The 21,460-nt window shown below is 42.8% G+C and overlaps 1 protein-coding gene across 1 annotated transcript; it reads left to right on the top strand.

Annotated features, from left to right (window-relative positions):
- The first annotated feature begins 2,907 nt into the window (after positions 1 to 2,907).
- Positions 2,908 to 20,370, top strand: ptpa (protein phosphatase 2 phosphatase activator). The gene is made up of 10 exons (XM_038971092.1): positions 2,908 to 2,955; positions 6,403 to 6,512; positions 7,236 to 7,322; positions 10,095 to 10,220; positions 10,423 to 10,540; positions 10,783 to 10,882; positions 10,994 to 11,118; positions 11,323 to 11,423; positions 15,726 to 15,833; positions 19,408 to 20,370. The coding sequence occupies exons 1-10, from the start codon at positions 2,931 to 2,933 to the stop codon at positions 19,480 to 19,482; spliced, it is 975 nt and encodes a 324-aa protein (XP_038827020.1). The 5' UTR covers positions 2,908 to 2,930; the 3' UTR covers positions 19,483 to 20,370.
- The last annotated feature ends 1,090 nt before the right edge of the window (positions 20,371 to 21,460 follow it).

Genomic DNA, 21,460 nt, shown 5'->3' with positions numbered 1-21,460 from the left:
GTGCGTGATGACCTAGTGCACACAATACTTACTTTTTCGCTCAAATTCAATGTGTTTCCATAGCATTTTAAATTCTTGTTTTTGCGTGAAATAGCAAATATGCCTACTCAGGTCTTGCCAAGTGCGCTCTAGCCAACGGCTTGTAGATACAGTGCGTGTAGTCTAGAGTACATTATGAGATTATTATGGGTAAGAGTGACAATATTTGTATTTGTCAAGCATCGATCATCATGTCATGGAATAAGCATCAAGATCACCGTACACTTTCACCACCCTGTTAAGTTCATAATACCTTATTATTTAATATGTTAATAAACTGTTTCCCAAGTCGTAGTGGGAGGACCACGCACCATGTCATGGCGTGACTCCAAGTTTACTTCGATATGATGGTTGTTTTATCAATATTTGTGCATAAAGGCATTTCCACCGCCATTAGTCGCGTAATACATTTTACCAACACAAAAAAAGATCCCACCATGTCGAACTAATCTGTCGGCATTTATACAATTGTACCGTAACGTGTTGTTTTCTTCAAAGCTGTAGTGATTTGTTTTATTATGACATTACTTCACTCGCATAAAAACTGGATGGAAACGTGGTTTATGCTCCCGAGTGGCGCAGATCAGACGTTGTGTAGATCAGATCAAAACACTAAGTGACAACACTGCCCCCATGCTGCGGAAGGAATGATACGGCGTGTCTCAATTTTCATGTAGTAAAAAAAATATATCGAATGCCGGAGCGTACTACAAGGAGTCGCCTATTTTGTGACGAAAAACGACATTACAACACTTCGAATCTTGCGTCTGCATCAAATATGCGTTAATAACAACTGCGTCCTAGGAAATCTCTGACTTCCGAGTTCAGTTCGTTCAAGACAATTAGGAACTCGGTGAAAACGAGCGCCGACTGGGAAGAATAGTTTTGAATGGTCATCGAACTCTGAATTCCAAGTCGGAAACTGGCGTCATTTTAGAGCTCCGACTTGAAGATCACTGATGTCATGATTTTACCTTTTTTTCCGGAGTTGTAAGTTGTCTTGAAAGCACCAAGAGTTTGTAGAAACTTACGCTACCATTTGTAAATAAATAAAATGTTAACCTTTATTTAACTAGGCAAGTCAGTTAAGAACAAATTCTTATTTACAATGACGGCCTAACCCGGACGACGTTGGGCCAATTGTTCGCCGCCCTATGGGACTCCCAATCACGGCCGGTTGTGATACAGCCTGGATTCAAACTAGGGTCTGTAGTGACACCTCTAGGACTGAGATGCAGTGCCTTAGACCGCTGCCCCACTCAGGAGCCCAATAAAGGCCTCTAGTGGCCAAATGGCCAATGTAGCATGTGCAGGGCCGTTGAGGGCTTCCACCATGCTTCTGCCATTTTAAAGTAGTCAACTGGGTGGGGATTCCTATGGGTTGCAGCCTCAATGGCGCTGCCCATGCTATCACAGATGCTATAATGGCACAGATATAAATGTAACGGATGTGAAATGGCTAGCTAGTTAGCGGTGGTCCGCGCTAATAGCATTTCAATCGGTTACGTCACTCGCTCTGAGACTTGAAGTAGTGGTACCCCTTGCTCTGCAAGAGCCGCGGCTTTTGTTGAGCGATGGGTAACGATGCTTCGTGGGTGTCAGTTGTTGATGTGTGCAGAGGGTCCCTGGTTCGCGCCCGGGGCGAGGGGACAATCTAAAGTTATACTGTTACATTGGTGCCGTGATCCGGATCACTGGTTGCTGCAGAAAAGGAGGAGGTCGAAAGGGGGGTGAATGTAACCGATGTGAAATGGCTAGCTAGGTAGCAGTGGTGCGCGCTAGCAGCCTTTCAGTCGGTGACGTCACTTGCTCTGAGACTTGAAGTAGTGATTCCCCTTGCTCTGCAAGGGCCGTGGCTTTTGTGGAGCGATGGGTAACGATGCTTCGTGGGTGACTGTTGTTGATGTGTGCAGAGGGTCCCTGGTTCGCGCCCCGGGTATGGGCGAGGGGACGGACGTAAAGTTATACTGTTACATAAAGACGAGTCTGCTGCTACTCTGTTTATTTTCTATCCTGATTGCCTAGACACTTTTACCCCTACCCACATACAGATGTAATGTTAATTACCTCAACTACCTCGTACCCCTTCACATTGACTCGGTACTGGTACTCCTATATAGCCTCATTATTGTTATTTTATTGTGTTCATATTTCCTTTTTTTTGGCAAATATTTTCTTAGTTTTTAACTCCGCATTGTTGGGAAAGTGCTCATAAGTAAGCAGTTCACTGTAAAGACTGCACCTGTTATATTCGATACATGTGACAAATAGAGGACTCAAATCCGATTCTAACTACATCTATGGTGCCTACGCACTAGTCTCTGCAGTGCCCCAAAACAACGCATGAGGGCGCGCTGCATAAGACGCTCGAGACTAGGGTGAAAGTTGAAAGGTGACTGATGTTGTCAAAACCTCAACCAAAGATTTGTATAACTACCCCAAGATAGACAACAGCGTGTCGTTTCCAATGGGAGAAAATTAATCATAGTGGGGAGAACAAGCAAGGAGGTGGGCAGAGCCAAGCAAGAGCTAGCGAGATCCTATTGGCGCGTTCTGGCATGTATTTACATATATCCGTTATGGAACGCCTACTATGTGAAGTGCGCGTGCGCAAATCTCCCCTTCTAAACAAAGCAATTTAAAAAAAACTTTGCCAAAGGATAGTTTACAAAACTTAGTCTGAGTCTATTTTTGGAAACAGAAAACTGTATTGAGATTAAATGTTTCATCGATGAGAAAATTTGCAGAACGTCAGCCAAAATCAATCTCGCGCCATCTTCTCCATTGGCTTCCTCTCATCACCATATTTGGTAGTGAGTGGAAACGCCAAACGGATGCTTCACATTTATACATCCGGTGAGATATCTGTCTGTACCGCAAATCTTGTAAACATGGCGGAGACTGAACACCATTCAGGTAGCTGATTTCATCATTTAATGCTGAATTTTCTGGAATATAAAAATTAATGCAATGGTTTCTCATAAGAAATAAGTAGAAGGAGATTCCCCATGTGGAACAATGCTGCTCGTAACTTTTCGTGAGACAATGAATGGTTCCTGGTTAGCAATGTAGCTAGCTAGACTATTTGTTCGTGGTCAAGTAGCTATCTAATTCGAGGCGCTAGCTACTAGTGAGCAAATTACAGAACCTTGTATCATCTATTGCATGATATAAATGATAGCTAGCTAAATTAATTTTGTACAATCAGAATGAGTTAATTAATGGCTAATGACTATGTTACACTAGCAATGTAACTTGCTAACCTAGCTAGAAGCTATTGGTAGAATGTGCTAATGTACTGCCACTAGATAGCCATTTGGGCATGAAGTCAATGGACGGAAAAAGGCAATATTGTCCCTGCCTTTCGATATCAGGCTGTGTCATACATGGTGCCATAGTTTATACAGGGTACTTTGACATTAGTTAGACTATATCAATGTGTTCATGTGCTGCTCAGTAATGACTGTTTTCATAATTTATAAAACGGGTGGGTCTAATGCTGATTGGTTAAAACCGCATTCCAGCTGGTGTCTATTCCACAAATTACCACCGGAGACAGTGGACTGCACAGTGAAATGGAACAGATTAAATATACATTTAACGTCATAGATTTAGTAGGTGGTCATTTGTGGAATAGTCACCGCCAGGAATGCGGTTTTAACCAATCAGCATTCAAGATTATAACCACCCGTGGTATAATTAAGTGAATATGCCGGAGAAGCCAGTCTTTGGAGGTTATATTGCCATGGGTGTTGTTTGGCCCGACACATCTAGGGTTGCTACCCAAGCCGGCTGGTCTATCAGTTCGGTTGCTAGAGACGCGACATAGTCTCTATGGATTCGACGTTCTAAATGTTCTATTGTCATACTGGCTGGCAACGTTCTTATCCCTTGCTTGGTAGCTAGCCAACTACGGCTAATTTACAGTCACGTCAAAAAATGCACCCAGAATAACAACAAAGTATTTGCATTTGTTGAAGCTGTTTTCTGGTGACACTTATTTGGATACATCATAACAATGAGCTAATGAGGAGCGATTTTGCCTGGTATAGAAAATGTGCTCACTCGTCAGGACACTGTTGTTCAGAGGAGCTAGCCAAAAACACAGCTAACACAATCAGGGCACCCGACTGGCGCAGCGGTCAAAGGCACTGCATCGCAGTGCTAGAGCCGTTGACCCTGGTACAGACCCTGGTTCGATTCCAGCCTGTATCACAACCGGCCGTGATTGGGAGTCCCATAGAGCGGCGCACAGTTGGCCCAGAGTCGTTAGTGGTTGGCCGGGGTAGGCCATCATTATAAATAATAATTAGTTCTTAACTGACTTGCCTAGTTAAATAAATCACTCAAACTGAAAGTCTGCAAAATATCTGCACATAATTTCGTTGTAGCTTTTTTCAATTGACATTTCTTTGTATATATCCATAAAGGTTATGCCAGCTGATTCAGGATTTCGACTAGCTGAGACACTGCCTGTCTGTCTTGTCCCAACTCCCGACACATTCATTACAATGGGACAGCTGTAGATCGAATTTGAATATTGAAACAATGTTGCAAATGTCAGCGACAGACAGCAAGGTTTATATAAATCTCTGCTGTTGAAAACCTAATGTTAGTCTAAAAGAAATGTCCAGATGCTTTTTATAGTGGAGATCAAGTTTATAAAGTGCCTGGCTGGGCTGATGACCCAGCGGATTGCACAGTCAGATGGAACAGAGTAAATAGGAATTTTAACGTTGTATATTTAGCTGGTGGTAATTTGTGGAATAGACACCGGCTGGAATGGGGTTTTAACCAATCAGGATTAGACCCACCCGTTGTATAATGCATGATATAGATGATTGCTAGCTACTTTCATTTTGTACAATCAGCATGAGCCAATTAATGACAAATGACTGTTACACTAGCTACGTAACTTGCAATAGCTAGCTAGCTATTGGTAGAATGTGCTAATGCACTGCCACTAGATAGCCATTTGGGCATGAAGTCAATGGATGGAAAAAGGCAATATTGTCCCCGCCTTTCCCTTTCGGTGTCAGTCTGTGTCATACATGGTGCTATAGCTTTATACAGGGAACACTGACATTAGTTAGACTATATCAATGTTTTCATGTGCTGCTCAGTGATGACAAAAACAAATCTGTATGGATGGCGTGCCAATGCTTGATGAGTATCCCATATATATATTTTTTTTTTAGGCTGCATGGTGTAGGTGTGTCACTGTAGGCCTTAAGTCCTTAATTTTTTTTGTGTGTATTTGGTTGGAACTGGAAAACTCCCCTGCACTCTACAATGTTAGAATGTTTATTTTGCCCTGTCACTTTGCTGAGTGGACCAAAGACAGGTGGAAAAAAACAAGCTTGTTATGCCTTAAGTTAGAAACCCAGAATATTAAATAATTTAAAGTGCGTGTGTATTGTGTGTTATGTATTTTTGTGTGTGGTTATTCTTATATATTTATTCCAGAGGGATTACTCAAACAGGATTTTTTTGGGGGTGCTGAAGGTGACAGTATTGTATTATGTCTCAGAATCAGGCCTCTAACACAGTGCAGCATTAGAAGTAGTAGCAGAAGTTGCTCCTACAGAAACAGGGTCAGAGTTTGGATATGGTAATCTGACCGTTTGGTTAAAGGGATAGTGCAAGATTTTGGCAATTAAGTGCAGTTTGAAGTACAGTTTGAAGGAAGTTGACGGTAATTTCACAAGCCATTGCTAATTAGTGCAATGACTGGAACAGCTAGCATGTGTAACGGATGTGAAATGGCTAGCTAGTCAGCGGTGGTGCGCGCTAGCAGCCTTTCAGTCGGTTACGTCACTTGCTCTGAAACCTAGAAGTAGTGGTTCCCCTTGCTCTGCCTTTGTGGAGCGATGGGTAACGATGCTTCGTGGGTGACTGTTGTTGATGTGTCCAGAGGGTCCCTGGTTCGCGCTCGTGTCGGGCCGAGGGGACGGTCTAAAGTTATACTGTTACATTGGTGCCGTGATCCGGATCACTGGTTGCTGCGGAAAAGGAGGAGTTCGAAAGGGGGGTGAGTGTAACGGATGTGAAATGGCTAGCTAGTTAGCGGTGGTGCGCGCTAGCAGCCTTTCAGTCGGTTACGTCACTTGCTCTGAAACCTAGAAGTAGTGGTTCCCCTTGCTCTGCAAGGGCCGTGGCTTTTGTGGAGCGATGGGTAACGACGCTTCGTGGGTGACTGTTGTTGATGTGTGCAGAGGGTCCCTGGTTCGCGCCCGTGTCGGGACGAGGGGACGGTCTAAAGTTATACTGTTACACATGCAACTCAAGCTATTGGGACACAGCTGACATGCTGTGTCAGCTGACTAGTTTCCCCTTCTACTCTGTGTCCCTATGATGGTTTAGGCTCCTCTCCCGAAGATGACACACCACCGATCCCTGTCTGTCAGAACTTCATGGTGCCCAAAAAGGAGATCAGCATGTTTCCTGATATGGGGAAGTGGAAACGTTCCCAGGTACGCCACACCTATGATGGTTTAGAATTGAACCTATCTATAGCCCAGAGGGTTTAGACACCCACTACATGGAAATGGAAACACTCCAGGGGCCTGTTCATTAGGCACTAAATGGAAGAAAATTGACTTAAAACGGGGAGGGACTACTGGGACAAACTCTTTAGTTTTCCATTGTAAAAGCTTTTAAAAAGTATTCTGTGGTGTAGTCTAATGAACACAACCCAGGTACTCGGCATGCCTCAACCAAGATAGTCGGCATGCCTCAACCCAGATAGTCGGCATGCCTCAACCCAGATAGTCGGCATGCCTCAACCCAGATAGTCGGCATGCCTCAACCCAGATAGTCGGCATGCCTCAACCCAGATAGTCGGCATGCCTCAACCCAGATAGTCGGCATGCCTCAACCCAGATAGTCGGCATGCCTCAACCCAGATAGTCGGCATGCCTCAACCCAGATAGTCGGCATGCCTCAACCCAGATAGTCGGCATGCCTCAACCCAGATAGTCGGCATGCCTCAACCCAGATAGTCGGCATGCCTCAACCCAGATAGTCGGCATGCCTCAAACCAGATAGTCATGTTCAAGTAGATTAGTCTTTATTATCCCAACCGAATATATAAAGGGTATATGAGACCTGTTATGACAGCATTGGAGAACTAGAAGAGTCAGGTCCTCCATTCAGAGTACTAACCATCTCTCTACCCTTCTTTCTCTTCCTCAAAGGCGTATGCTGATTACATGGGATTCATTCTGACGCTGAACGAGGGAGTGAAGGGGAAGAAACTCACATGTGAATACAAAGTGTCTGAGGCATGTAGCACCCTTTAACACTAGTAACTCATGATGTAGTGACATATCTTCAGATGGAAACAGTTTCTTATTACACATCGTTCATTTAAAGCCCCCATGCAGTCTGTTTAAATCATCACTGTGTCTAAATCACGGTGTTTATTAAGTGAAAATAACTATGTTCTATAAACTATTTCTTTGTATATACATTGCCTTTGGAAAGTATTCAGACCCCTTGACTTTTTCTACATTTTGTTACATTACAGCCTTATTCTAAAATTGAAGGAATAGTTTTTTTTCTCCTCGTCAATTTACACACACACTACCTCATAATGACAAAGCAAAAACAAGGGACATTTCTTGGGGGGATAATTTATAGAAGAAAAAAAATCTGTAATTACATTTACATTAGTATTCAGATCCTGTACTCAGTACCTTGTTGAAGCACCTTTTGCAGTGATTTCAGCCTTGATTTTTCTTGGGTATGACACACTAAGCTTGGCACACCTGTATTTGGGGAGTTTGTCCCATTTTTCTCTGCAAATCCTCTCAAGCTCTGTCAGGTTGGATGGGGAGACTTGTCCCCAAAGCCAAGACAACGCAGGACTGGCTATGTGCTTAGGGTCTTAGGGTCATTGTCCTGTTGGAAGGTGAACCGTCACCCTAGTCTGAGGTCCTGAGTGCTCTGGAGCAGGTTTTCATCAAAGATCTTTCTGTACTTTGCTCCTTTCATCTTTCCCTCGACCCTGACTAGTTTCCCAGTCCCTGCCGCTGAAAAACATCCCCACAGCATGATGCTGCCACCATGCTTCACCGTAGGGATAGTGCCAGGTTTCCTTTGACGTGAAAAGTTCAATCTTGGTTTCATCAGACCAGAGAATCTTGTTTCTCATGGTCTGAGAGTCTTTAGGCGCCTTTTGGGAAACTCCAAGCGGGCTCTCGTGCTTTTTACTGAGGAGTGGCTTCTGTCTGGCCACTCTAACACAAAGGCCTGGTTGTTGGAGTGTTGCAGAAATGGTTGTCCTTCTGGAAGGTTCTCCCGTCTCCAGAGAGCAACTCTAGAGCTCTGTCAGTGACCATCGGGTTCTGGGTCACCTCTCTGACCAAGGCCCTTCTCCCCCGATTGCTCAGTTTGGCCGGGCGGCCAGCTCCAGGAAGAGTCTTGGTGGTTCCAAACTTCTTCCATTTAAGAATGATGGAGGCCATTGTGTTCTTGGGGACCTTCAATGCTGCAGAAATGTTTTCGTACCCTTCCTTAGATCTGTGCCTCGACACAATCCTGTCTTGGAGCTCTACGGACAATTCCTTCGACCTCATGGCTTGGTTTTTGGAAACAGGATGCACCTGTGCTCAATTTCGAGTCTCAAAGCAAAGTGTCTGAATACTTGTAATTAAGGTATTTTTATTTGTAATAAATTTGCAAAAATTTCTACCCTGTTTTCGCTTTGTCATTATGTCATTACGTGTAGATTGCTGAGGATTCTTTTTATTTAATACATTTTAGAGTAAGGCTGTAACGTAACAAAATGTGGAAAAATTCAAGGGGTCTGAATGCTGTATATTTTAAATAATTTGTTTCCCTTTGAGCCTCCTTTAGCCATTAAAATGCTCAATCTGATCGTGTGGGCGTGTTGATACAAATTTAAATATATTTACATACACGGCCCAGATTGGTAGATAGGATCGTCTAGACACTAAGGGAAGGAAAAGGGGATACCTAGTCAGTTGCAAAACTGAATGCATTCAACCGAAATGTGGCTTCCGCATTTAACCCAAAACCTCTGAATCAGAGAGGTGCGAGGGGCTGCCTTAATCGATGTCCACGTCATCTGCGCCCGGGGAGCAGTTGTTGTTGGAGGTTAACTGCCTTGCTCAAGGGCAGAACGGCACATTTTACCACCTTGTCAGCTCAGGGATTCATTCAGCGACCTTTTGGTTTAATGGCCCAACGCTCTTAACCGCTAGGCTATCTGCTACCCCGTTCTCTAGAGCCTACCCCGCTTATCCCTACAAAGTAGGAAGATGCATATGAAAATAAAAGATGACTGGTCGTTGGTCAGACTATTCAGATCAGATTGTGATGTTATGCTGTCGGTCAAAAACTCCATCCCACCCGAACAGGCTGTAATTCCATGTGTAAAAAATACATGTAAATCCATTATATTGTATTCTTGCCTTTGGTAGCATCACATATACGGACTACTACTGTCCCTCCTTTTCATGAATTATGGAGTAGTTTGGGAGGTGAAGGGGGAGGGCCATCTACAGCCATAGCGAAGCTGGCTGTCAGTCAGTGTGAAAGATGGGCAACTTCCCCCCCCCTCCATAATGGGTCTCGGGAGGCAACTTTTCTTTCTATTATCAGGAAGACAGAGAGGGACACAGGGAGAATGGGGTCATATCAAGCCACAATGCCTTGGGCTGTTGTTGGTACACAAACAAAAACTATTCACCCCTTTTGTATTCTTTTCACGTTTATTTCCCTTAGAGCCTTGGGAAGTAACAATTGATGGCAAATGTATGAATGAATTTGAAATCGAAACATATCTTGATGATATTGAAGTATACCGCCTACCCGAGTCAGTACATGGTGGAAGCACCTTAGGCAACCATTACAGTTTTGAGTCTTTTTGTATAGGTCTTCACTAACTTTGCATGTCACCTGATTAATAATGAACTATCCTTCTTGGCAAAATTGCTGAAGTGCTAATAAGAATCAAATGTATCCAAATAACAGCTAAATATGTTAGCAGGGTTTTTGTGAATGTTTCAGTGTGTCTGTTCTCATTCCAGACCATAGAGAAGCTTCTGGTTCTGTTGGGGACTCTGGACCGCTGGATAGATGAGACCCCTCCTGAAGACCAGCCCTCTCGCTTCGGCAACAAGGCCTACAGGACTTGGTACGCCAAGCTCGACCAGGTAAACACACACACACACACACACACACACACACACACACACACACACACACACACACACACACACACAAAGGGTTTATACTATTCACAAGTGTTTTAATAAAATAGAAAGAATTGAAATTGTGTGTGAAAGGTTTTGTTGTGATATGCAGTCGCTCTGAGTTTCTGCTAAATGACACAAATGTAAAAAATGGTGTGTGTAGGAAGCAGAGGGCCTGGTTGCAGCAGTCATCCCAGAAGACAAGGCAGCTGCGGCTCCAGAGATAGCTGTGTATTTGAAGGAGGCGGTGGGCAACTCCACCAGGATAGACTATGGAACAGGTAACACACCCAGACAGACACGTCCTTAACGTGTGTGTCCCTGTTTCATATGCCCACTAGAGGGCACTGTTGAAACACAAATCCCGTTCTTTCCCTCTTCAGAACGCTGTCCTTTACAAATATATTCTGCCTTTGACTTTGGTATTGCCCACTACAACTCTATTAGTAACAATATGAGATACTTATATGTATCACATCTGCGTGTGTGACTGTCCATGAATGACACAGGTTGTTGTTGTCAGGTCACGAGGCTGCCTTTGCCATCTTCCTCTGCTGTCTCTGCAAGATCGGAGCTCTCAGGGTAGATGACCAGTTGGCCATCATTTTCAAGGTGTTTGACAGGTGAGACAGGCACTGTTTTGTGTGTGCATGTGTGCACAATCTGTAAACGATTGTATGTGCCTCGTATGGACTATAAATGAAACTACAACTTTCTTTTTAAAACCCCACCAGGTATCTGGTGGTCATGCGCAAGCTTCAGAAAACCTACAGAATGGAGCCTGCTGGCAGCCAGGGGGTCTGGGGGTTGGATGATTTCCAATTTCTACCTTTCATATGGGGCAGCTCCCAGTTTGTAGGTAAGAGGCCTACTCCACTAGCCCAGGCAAAGCCTACTTCACCCATGCACAGCGGAACTATTTGAAAATATGTGTCATGCATATTTGATAGTTATAAAGGCTATACTGCAGTGTGGCAAGGGAAAGAGTGACACCAAGTGGTCGGTGTGTCTAATTACAGTTTTTTTCTTTTTTGTCCTCCACTTCCTACTCCCTTTGTCCCAGACCACCCCACGTTGGAGCCCAAGCACTTTGTCGATGAGAAAGTTGTCAACGAGAATCACCACGACTACATGTTTCTGGAGTGCATCAAATTCATTAATGAGGTGAGAGGGACATTTAGGCAGAAGGAAAAACAGAAAATTGGTGTTCTGCAGAGTTCAGTGTCCATGCCACCGCAGTTCAGTTCCTACACACAATGAATTGTGTGTGATGCGGGTCGTGAATTGATATTTTCTCCCTATTGCATTCTATGGGGATTTCTAATGTGTTAATTGAATCACTGATTTGAATTGAGTTGACTGAATTTTGGTTCACAAAACTCTGATCATCATTTTGTGAGACAGAGGAATTGGACTTAAGTATTTTTACATAAATCTTTTTTTAATACATTTTAGTCATTTAGCAGAGCGACTTACAGTTAGTACATTCATCTTAAGGTAGCTAGGTACGACAACCACATCTCAGTCATAGTGACTAAAGCAGCTATAAGCAAATTCAGTGTTAAGTCATAAGGCCAGTGTTAATGCAAGAAAAGTAAGGACTGATTTGTGTAAGCCATTCCACCGACAAGATACACACACACACACACACACACACACACACACACACACAGTACCCCATATCCATCTTTACATCAGTGAGCCAGGAAACCTGACCAGAAGAGGGTGTGTTGGGGAATGTGATTTTGAGACGGGCAGAAAAGGAGAGGAAGGGAGGAGGTGTTGCTATGTCCTGTTCCTTCCCCCGAACGGCAAAAAGCTGCTGCAGCTGCGGGGGGCCTCTCTCCCTCTCCCTCTCTTTCTCTCTCTTTCACTTTTTCTCTCAATTCAATTCAAAGGGCTTTATTGGCATTGTAAACATATGTTTACATTGTCAAAGCAGGTGAAATAGATAATAAACAAGGCAAAATTAACAGTAAACATTACACTTACAATATTTTCAAAGGACTAGAGACATTTCAAATGTCATATTATGCATATATACAGTGTTATAACGATATGCAAAGAGTTAAAGTACAAAAGGGAAAAGAAATAAACATAAATATGGGTTGTATTTACAATTGTGTTTGTTCTTCACTGGTTGCCCTTTTCTTGTGGCAACAGGTCACAAATCTTGCTGCTGTGATGGCACACTGTGGTATTTCACCCAATAGATATGGGAGTTTATCAAAATTGGGTTTGTTTTCTAATAACTTTTTGGGTCTGTGTAATCTGAGGGAAATGTGTCTCTAATATGGTCATACATTTGGCAGGATGTTAGGAAGTACAGCTCAGTTTCTACCTCATTTTGTGGGCAGTGTGCTTATAGCCTGTCTTCTCTTGAGAGCCAGGTCTGTTTTCGGCTGCCTTTCTCAATAGCAAGGCTATGCTCACTGAGTCTGTAAACAGTTCAAGCTTTCCTTAAGTTTGGGTCAGTCACAGTGGTCGGGTATTCTGCCACAGTGTACTCTCTGTTTAGGGCCAAATAGCGTTCTAGTTTGCTCAATTAATAAAAAAATAAAAAATCCCCAATGTGTCAAGTAATTATCTTTTTGTTTGGTTGGGTCTAATTGTGTTGCTGTCCTGGGGGTCTGTTTGTGTTTGTGAACAGAGCCCCAGGACCAGCTTGCTTAGGGGACTCTTCCCTAGGTTAATCTCTCTGTGGGCGATGGCTTTGTTAAGGAAGGTTTGGGAATTGCTTCCTTTTAGGTGGTTGTTGAAGTTAACACCGCTTTTCTTGATTTGATCATTAGCGCGTATCGGCCTAATTCTGTTCTGCATGCATGATTTGGTGTTTTACGTTGTACACTGAGGATGTTTTTACAGAATTCTGCATGCAGAGTCTCAATTTAGTGTTTGTCCCGTTTTTGTGAATTCTTGGTTGGTGAATGGACCCCAGAGCTCACAACCATAAAGGGCAATGAGTTCTATAACTGATTCAAGTATTTTTAGACAGATCCTAATTGGTATGTTGAATTTTATGTTCCTTTTCATGGCATAGAAGGCCCTTCTTGCCTTGTCTCTCAGATCGTTCACAGCTTTGTGGAAGTTACCTGTGGTGCTGATGTTTAGGCCGAGGTTGGTATAGTTTTTTTGTATGCTCTAGGTCAACGGTGTCTAGATGGAATTTGTATTTGTGGTCCTGGAAACTGGACCTTTTTTGGAACACCATTATTTTTGTCTTACTGAGATTTACTGTCAGGGCCCAGGTCTGACAGAATCTGTGCAGAATATCTAGGTGCTGCTGTAGGCCCTCCTTGGTTGGGGAGAAAAGCACAAGATCATCAGCAAACAGTAGACATTTGACTTCAGTTGCTAGTAGGGTGAGGCCGGTTGCTGCAGACTGTTCTAGTGCCCTCGCCAATTCGTTGATATATATGTTGAACAGGGTGGGGCTCAAGCTGCATCCCTGCCTTGTGGAAAGAAATCTGTGTGTTTATTGCCAATTTTAACTGCACACGTGTTGTTTGTGAACATTGATTTTATAATGTCGTATGTTTTTTCCCCCAATACTACTTTCCATCAATTTGTATAGCAGACCTTCATGCCAAATTGAGTCAAAAGCTTTTTTGAAATCAACAAAGCATGAGAAGACTTTGCCTTTGGTTTGGTTTGTCATATGGTAATTTGTTAAAGCCAATTTGACATTTGCTCAGTACATTGTTTCCACTGAGGAAATGTACGAGTCTGCTGTTAATGATAATTCAGAGGATTTCCCCAAGGTTGCTGTTGACGCATATCTAGTTATTGGGGTCAAATTTGTCTCCACTCTTGTGGATTGGGGTGATCACTCCTTGGTTCCAAATATTGGGTAAGATGCCAGAGCTGAGGAGGATGTTGAAGTTTAGTCAATTGAAATTTGTGGTCTGTATATTTTATCATTTCATTTCATTGAGGATACCATCAACACCACAAGCCTTTTTGGGTTGGAGGGTTGTATTCTGTCATTTAATTAATTCAATGTAATTGGATAATCCAGTGGGTTCTGGTAGTCTTTAATAGCTGAGTCTAAGATTTGTAATTGATCATGTTTTTGTTCTTTGTTATAGAGCCAAAAAGATTGGGGAAGTGGTTTATCCGTACATCTCCGTTTTGGATAGATAACTGTGGTTAGATTATATGGGTTCTTCAATGTAATTGAGCTGACGTGCTATTCCTTCTTTTTCCGTAGTGTATTTCTGTATTGTTTTAGTGTTTCACCATAGTGAAGACAGAGACCTAGAAAACCTGAGCCTACGTTTTTGGTTGGATAGGCTTTTTACTGCGAAGTTTACACTTTCACTATTACACTGAAATGTTTTGTCCAGGAAGTTGTCTCAGTTGGTTGGTAGGTCTTCATTTATAGCATTTCTTAATATTGTGTCGTTTGACACCTCATGATTGAGTATTGCTCTGTTCAAGTAGACTGTGAATGCTCTCAGAGACTCTGGGTACACAGTACTACTGCCAAGGGAGGAGCTGTAGGTGTACCTACCATATGAGTCTCCTCAAAGCTTACAGACCCAGCGTGCGACATATCTGCAGGAGTTTTTGTTGGTTGTTTTGTCTTGGAGGGCATATTTGGGAGGGAATACAGTCACCTCCAGATAAGTGTTTGTCCCCCTGGAGGAGGGAGGGGGGGATATATGCAGGTTTCTTTTGTGTATGGATGTGTGCCTTTTTAAGCACATCTCCCTCTCCTGTTTGTGTGTGTTGTATGGTCTCTCAGACAAACTGTTGTTCTGCTTGCATATTTCCTCTCTCTCTCACGTGCGAACGCTCACATGCTGACGCACAAATGTGCATATATATACACAGTCTCCGCCTCTCTGGGAGGTTGTGTGTAGTGTACAAAACTCACCAGAGTCATTTCCTTCCCCACATGCTGTTGTGAATCACTTCTTCCTTCAGGGTATCCTCACTAAACCCCACCCCCATCCCTCTCTGGTGGAGGCCCGGGGGAAGCCAGGGGCTAGGGTTGGGTTCCTGCCCCGGTCACAAGCCGTCCTCTGGGTTTTGGTGGGGGGGAGGTGCTATGGAGGGAGACAGTGTCCAAACACTACCACTACATTCATTCATTCAGGGCCCCTCTAGCTCTCTTTGTCTCTGTCTGTCTCTTTTTCTTCCCTTGGGGTAAATATAAGGGCACACACACACACACACACACACACACACACAAAGAAAGAAATGCACTCTCCTCACTGGCACCCCAAAAAGTATGAGCTGGACAGTGGGACAACTGTTGACCTGCCTGTCATTATGTCTTGTAATGTCTTAGGCTTATATATTCCTTATTGGCTGGTTAGCTAATGGACGAATTAAACATATATTTCACGCTCTCCTCCTTTCATTCTGTCTCTCCTCCTTTCTCTTTCTCTCTCTTCCCCCTCCCCCCTCTCTCTTTCTGTATTACCCCCCCACCCCACACTCTCTCTCCCCTCCCCCCAGATGAAAACTGGTCCGTTTGCTGAGCACTCCAATCAGCTGTGGAACATCAGTGCTGTCCCCACCTGGTCCAAAGTCAACCAGGGCCTGATCCGAATGTACAAGGCAGAGGTAAGAGGAGACACACCCCACAGAGTGAGAACAATCTAAATCTACACTTAATAGTGTATGATGAACCTTGACAGTGGATCCCCCTAAAATAAAAGGTAAACGATAAAGAAAATGTGTCCCATAACATTAACAGTTAAATTGTACTTGGTTTCTAACCCGTTTTGAAGATGTATATATTTTAGTTAACACAGTATCCTATGGCAACCAAGATATAAACAGTGGAGTCATAAGTCAGTCAGGTTACAAGGTAGTTGTACTTATCCCATTAAGATATTTATGAGTCATACTCTCCCAAATCAAGGGGTAAATGTCATTAGTTGAAATCAGACGGTGCTTTTTAAAGGTGAATTCTGTCACCTGGATTTCCCCAGTGGCAGTTTGAGGTACTACAGATTAGGGATTCAATTTCATGTCAGGGGTAATGAAAGTAGTTTAATCATTCATGTTTACACAAGGTCATTCAAACAGAAGTGTAGTCCTCCCAAGTGGAACGGAAGAAAGAGACTTATAAATAAAAATCTTGTTTATTAATACTCAAATATAATTTAGCGTCATGTCCTATCTTGAAGTGTGATTCTAACTGTAAATGTGTTCTGAAGAGCGAGTAGGCTAATGATTCTATTGAGGAGTTAGAGGCAGGAAAGGGTTAAACAAGAGAGGAACTGAGAGAGCGGAACAGTGTCAGTATGTGTGTGAGAGTATCGCTGGCCCCACCCCCTTTCCTGCCTGAGCCCACATCCTGTGTTTTCAAGAGTGGGCCTGCTAGTCTTCCCAGAGCTGAGGGGCCAAGCTGTCTGCTAACACCCCCCCATCCCCCCCACCCATCCTTCCCAGGCTCGCATTCCACTCTCCCTCCCCCGGCCCCACATAGGGAATCAGCTCTGTGCTCTGTCTCTCCCTCTTTTCTCTGGTTCTCTCTACCGCTGCCCCGCCTCTAGCCTGCTGCTTGCTTCCCTCCTCAGCCCTTTCGCAATTTCTCCACTTCTGCTAGGGCACAACAACAAAATATGCAACTCTCAGACAAGACGTTCTGTTCAAATGTTTATCCTGACCCTGGTGGACTTTTTTTGGGGTGTTAATTTACAGACGTTATAAAGTCAATTGACAAAGACTGAACAAATGCGGATTGAAGAAGTACTTAACTTTTTTAGAGACCTCTGATACTTGATACCAGTGTAGTATGTCAAGGTGCCTGTTGTATGAACCACAAATCAACTAAAATAGTTATTATTGGGTATTGTTATGCTATTACCATGTAATGCCTTCGAGTATTGAAGTAGATAGGTAGTGCTGAGTGATTAGTGCTTTTTGAGGTTGTTTCGGTTTGAGTACAAAAAATAACAGTTCATTTGATGATTTTTTTACTGCTTTTCACTTAACCATTATTTATTCACATTACTTAATCAAATATTTCAGTTGTGTATATTACATTTGTTTGATGGCTTTTATTTCATTCCAACTCATATCATCTCTATTTTTTATTTATTTAACCTTTATTTAACTAGGCCTATGCTGTCTGACAAAATCACTGTTTTAGTAGCTCTTCAAAGTAAATAAGGCATACTTTTATGACTTCTGAATACTAACTATCGATCACTTAGATCATGCATTTCCAGGTAGAGATACATCGGGAAGCAACTGCTCTCTATCCCTCTTGATCCCCTGTTCTGCTCTGTCTCTGCCCCATACAGACTGAACAAGTAGGCACGCAATGGATTATGGTCATTGTAGTTAGTTTAGCACAGAAAATGTGGTAATTATGTTTAATATTGGGCTTTTGGAAACTACAACTCCCTACTACATTGCATAGTTCGGGCTTGATTTACTGCTAGAGAAACTGCAGTGAGAAAATGAGCATGGAGCTCACAGAAAAATCTAACTGGAATTCTAATAATTGAACCGACTTCAGTTAATCGGCGAGCACTAATACTAGGTAAATACTGTAAAATAAAGTGTTGCCCAAGGTTGCGCAATAATAATTTTGACTCCACACATCTAAATCTTTAGCATTTGCTGTGGATTCACATTGTTTATTACTTTGAGCCACTGAACTACCGTATATCAGTCATTTCCAATGGACGGAGGCACAAGGAGACATTGAATCATTTCACTCTTGGCGGCTAGAGATGTAGTGTATAAAAAGAAAAAAGTCACACTGTATATGTTTCCAACATTTTAATGGTAAATGGCACACTTCGGCACACTGTGCATTCTTCAGGGCTGCAAATGATCAGCGACGCAACATTGCGTTAACAATCAGCGGAGGGAAGCTCTCGCTAGCAAGCTTTGACACATTGCTTGATGGACTAGTTTTAGACCAGTTTTACAGGCTGTTCCGAAGATACACCCACAGAGGTTTTGGCAATGTGGTACTACAAAGTAGTAAGCAGAAGCAATGTTAGTCAATTGTTAGAGGTCAAGGTGTTTCTTTATATATATATATATATATATATATATTATTTATTTATTTTAACTAGGGACTAGTGGTCAATTTGGAACTGGGCAACTCAATCACCCCAACACCTTTAGGAGTGTGAACTACCTGCCAGGTGAAAGCCGTCTCCATTTAATTGTTTTCAGTGGCGATCACACGATTGTAGAAACAAGCATGGATTTGAGGCCAAAAATGACTGTACTCAAAAACTCCCATTTTATTTATCAAAGTTTCACATGCCAGCGATCTGAGTGTGAAGTTAGCTGGTTCGCTGCCGCCAAACGGCACGCCCACTAGCGTTTCTTCTCCACAATGAGTCTGGATTAGTTTTCCTACCTGATGCCTTGTAGAATGCAAACACATTCTGACCCTTCTAATTGGCCCCAGGTTCCGATGCGTTGTGCCAGAGCCGTCATTGGCTTTGATACTCTGATTGGTTAGAGACGATCCAATGGTACATTTGTTTCGTACAACAGCCCTCATTTTGAGATGTCCATGGAGAGTATAAATAGCAATGTCGGGTCTGGAAGTGGCTAGCTAGCCACACGAAAGGCAGATACAACTCTCAATGGTTAGACGAATGTAAATGTGACCAAATTGTCACCGCCAGAGGTAACTGAGCCAGGACTGGCAGCTGTGGATGAGATGAAAGATGACCTGATAAGGGTTAATGCTAGCTGTCCTGTGGTAGCTCCAGTCTCTGAAGCTCCCCTTGTATTATCCTAGAGCCGGGAAAGTTTAACATTTATGCAAATTATCAGCGATGCAAATTTGCGATAACGATCAGTGATTGGAAGCTCTTGCTAGCAAGCTTTGACACCTTGCTGGATAACAAATCCACCAACTTGCTTTTTTAGAGGCTGTTTGGAAGAAACACCCATGAGTGGAGATTTTTGCTTTATTTCAGGACATAGACCACCTTATGTGAATTGCACGAAGTTGCTTGTTCTAGACAAGTCCATAGCTTTGGCTTTGGTTGGTGTGTATGGATGATGCTAAACCAAGTTTGCACTAGATGAAGTAAAGCAGTGCCAAATTGTACCATTTCTGTTCATCTTTCCCTCTCTTTGACCTTCTTCTTTTTATCTCTTCATCCATGTAAATTCCCTCCCTTCTCTCTTTCTCCTTGTCTACTCCTAGTGCTTGGAGAAGTTCCCTGTTATTCAGCACTTCAAGTTTGGCAGTCTCATCTCCATCCAGCCTGTGAAGCCCTGACGGCTATCCAAAGAAACCATGTGTGTGACGGAGAGACCAAACTCCCAACATCCCTTGAGGATGAACGCCCGATCCTCACCCAAGAAAGATCGCCAAATTCATCCCTAATATTAGCACAGACACCAACCCCAAAATCTGTCTCTTTAGACAACAAATACCCTCCCCAAATTGCCAATGACGGCACCACGATCATCAGTGACTCAATTCGGTTTTGTTTTGTTGTCTTTCTGTCCCCCTGAAGATTGAAGCGTTTTTGTGTGTGTGTCTCTGTCTCTCTGTGTGTGTGTAAGTGTGTTATGGAAAGCTGTCAGTCATTCTCAATCCAATATTGAGAGTGTGTGCACCTTTACTAGTGTGTCTATTTATTTCTATAAATGTACGAATGCTGACCAGGGTCGTGTTCATTAGGCACCAAATGGAAGAAAATGACTGAAAGAGGGGACTACCTGAACTTGTCCAATAAGTAACACATTTTTTTTGTTTTCTGTTGCGTAATATTTTGGAACGTTTTCCATTGTGTGCTCTAATGAACACGCCCCTGGTGTAGCAGGGATAGGATAGCCTTGTTGGATAAACATTGCCGAGACAAGAGCTTGGCTTTACTGTGAGTGGCCTGATGTGTATAGCTCCTACCCCATACTGGACACTTGAGTCCTTGATACAGAGCTGTTTTTTTTTTTTTTTTGGTTCTTCATTACAAAGGGTTGTGATATAAATGTGTTTCTCTGATTTATTTGAGATATTCTAATTTCTTTAGCAGTTCTGATTTTTGTTTTGAGTGTCCACTGATGTTTTGGCCAACTGTTTTCAGTTTTGTTGCATAATGTGTCTGTCATTATTGCCTGTATGATCATCCAAGTTGTAAGTCATATTATAATAATTTGTTAATTTTGGTGTTCGGTCATTATTTCGTTGAAGCTGGTGGTTGGTTTTGAAAATGTCAATGTGGTTCTCAAAGAACTTATTCAAATGAAATAGGGTTAGAAATTAAACATAAAAATGTGAATATACCCTTTTGACACTATTGTACCAACCTGACCTGTACTGTGCTGGCTTGGTCATCTTTCTTTCACATAGGCCTCGTCTTTTCCAACACAGTTCCAGCAACCATGGTGGATGTGTAACCATGCCAGAGCAGTACAGCTCCTCTCAGCTTGGGTCTGGGTCTGCTCAGTATTGTGAAAAGGGTTATCATCATACCACTGATGGTACACAATTATCAACCAGACTTTGGTATATTGGGGCTCAGCAGGTCACCAGTAACAACACACATGATTGATAAGTTAAGAAGAGGTGGGGCTTACTCAATGGAAGATATAGGATATTTCAATTTGAACACACAGATCTGGTTCTTTTTCTTCCTGGTAGTGGAGAATAACCGGAAATGTACACCTTGTGGAGCACATTTTACATAAGGTGAAATCCTGTCGTCAGTGTGCTGATAGGAAGAGCTTAGTTTGTAAACCCAACCTTTTGTACCCTTGGACGGCCAGGTACCACAACGGATCTCCAGTTGAAGTCGGAAGTTTACATACACCTTAGCCAAATACATTTAAACTCAGTTTTCACAATTCCTGACATTTAATCCTAGTAAAAATTCCCTGTTTTAGGTAAGTTAGGCTCGCCACCATATTTTAAGAATGTGAAATGTCAGAATAATAGTAGAGAATGATTTATTTAAACTTTTATTTCTTTCATCACATTCCCAGTGGGTCAGAAGTTTACGTACACTCGATTAGTATTTGGTAGCATTGGCTTTAAATTGTTTACCCTGGGTCAAATGTTTCGGGTAGCCTTCCACAAGCGTCCCACAATAAGTTGGGTAAATTTTGGCCCATTCCTCCTGACAGAGCTGGTGTAACTGAGTCAGGTTTGTAGGCCTCCTTGCGCGCACACGCTTTTCCAGTTCTGCCCACAAATTGTCTATGAGATTGAGATCAGGGCTTTGTGATGGGCACTCCAATACCTTGACTTTGTT

Source organism: Salvelinus namaycush, chromosome 31 (genome assembly GCF_016432855.1).
Source record: "Salvelinus namaycush isolate Seneca chromosome 31, SaNama_1.0, whole genome shotgun sequence".
Taxonomy (NCBI): domain Eukaryota; kingdom Metazoa; phylum Chordata; class Actinopteri; order Salmoniformes; family Salmonidae; genus Salvelinus; species Salvelinus namaycush.
This window is presented reverse-complemented; position numbering and strand designations above follow the sequence as displayed.

What these genes read in the sequence shown, in the direction of transcription:
- ptpa (XM_038971092.1), top strand. Translation starts at nt 2,931, where the DNA reads ATGGCGGAGACTGAACACCATTCAG. An exon ending in GTGAATACAAAGTGTCTGAG is followed by an intron (nt 7,323 to 10,094) that starts GCATGTAGCACC and finishes TTCTCATTCCAG; the next exon opens with ACCATAGAGAAGCTTCTGGT. An exon ending in GGTACGCCAAGCTCGACCAG is followed by an intron (nt 10,221 to 10,422) that starts GTAAACACACAC and finishes TGGTGTGTGTAG; the next exon opens with GAAGCAGAGGGCCTGGTTGC.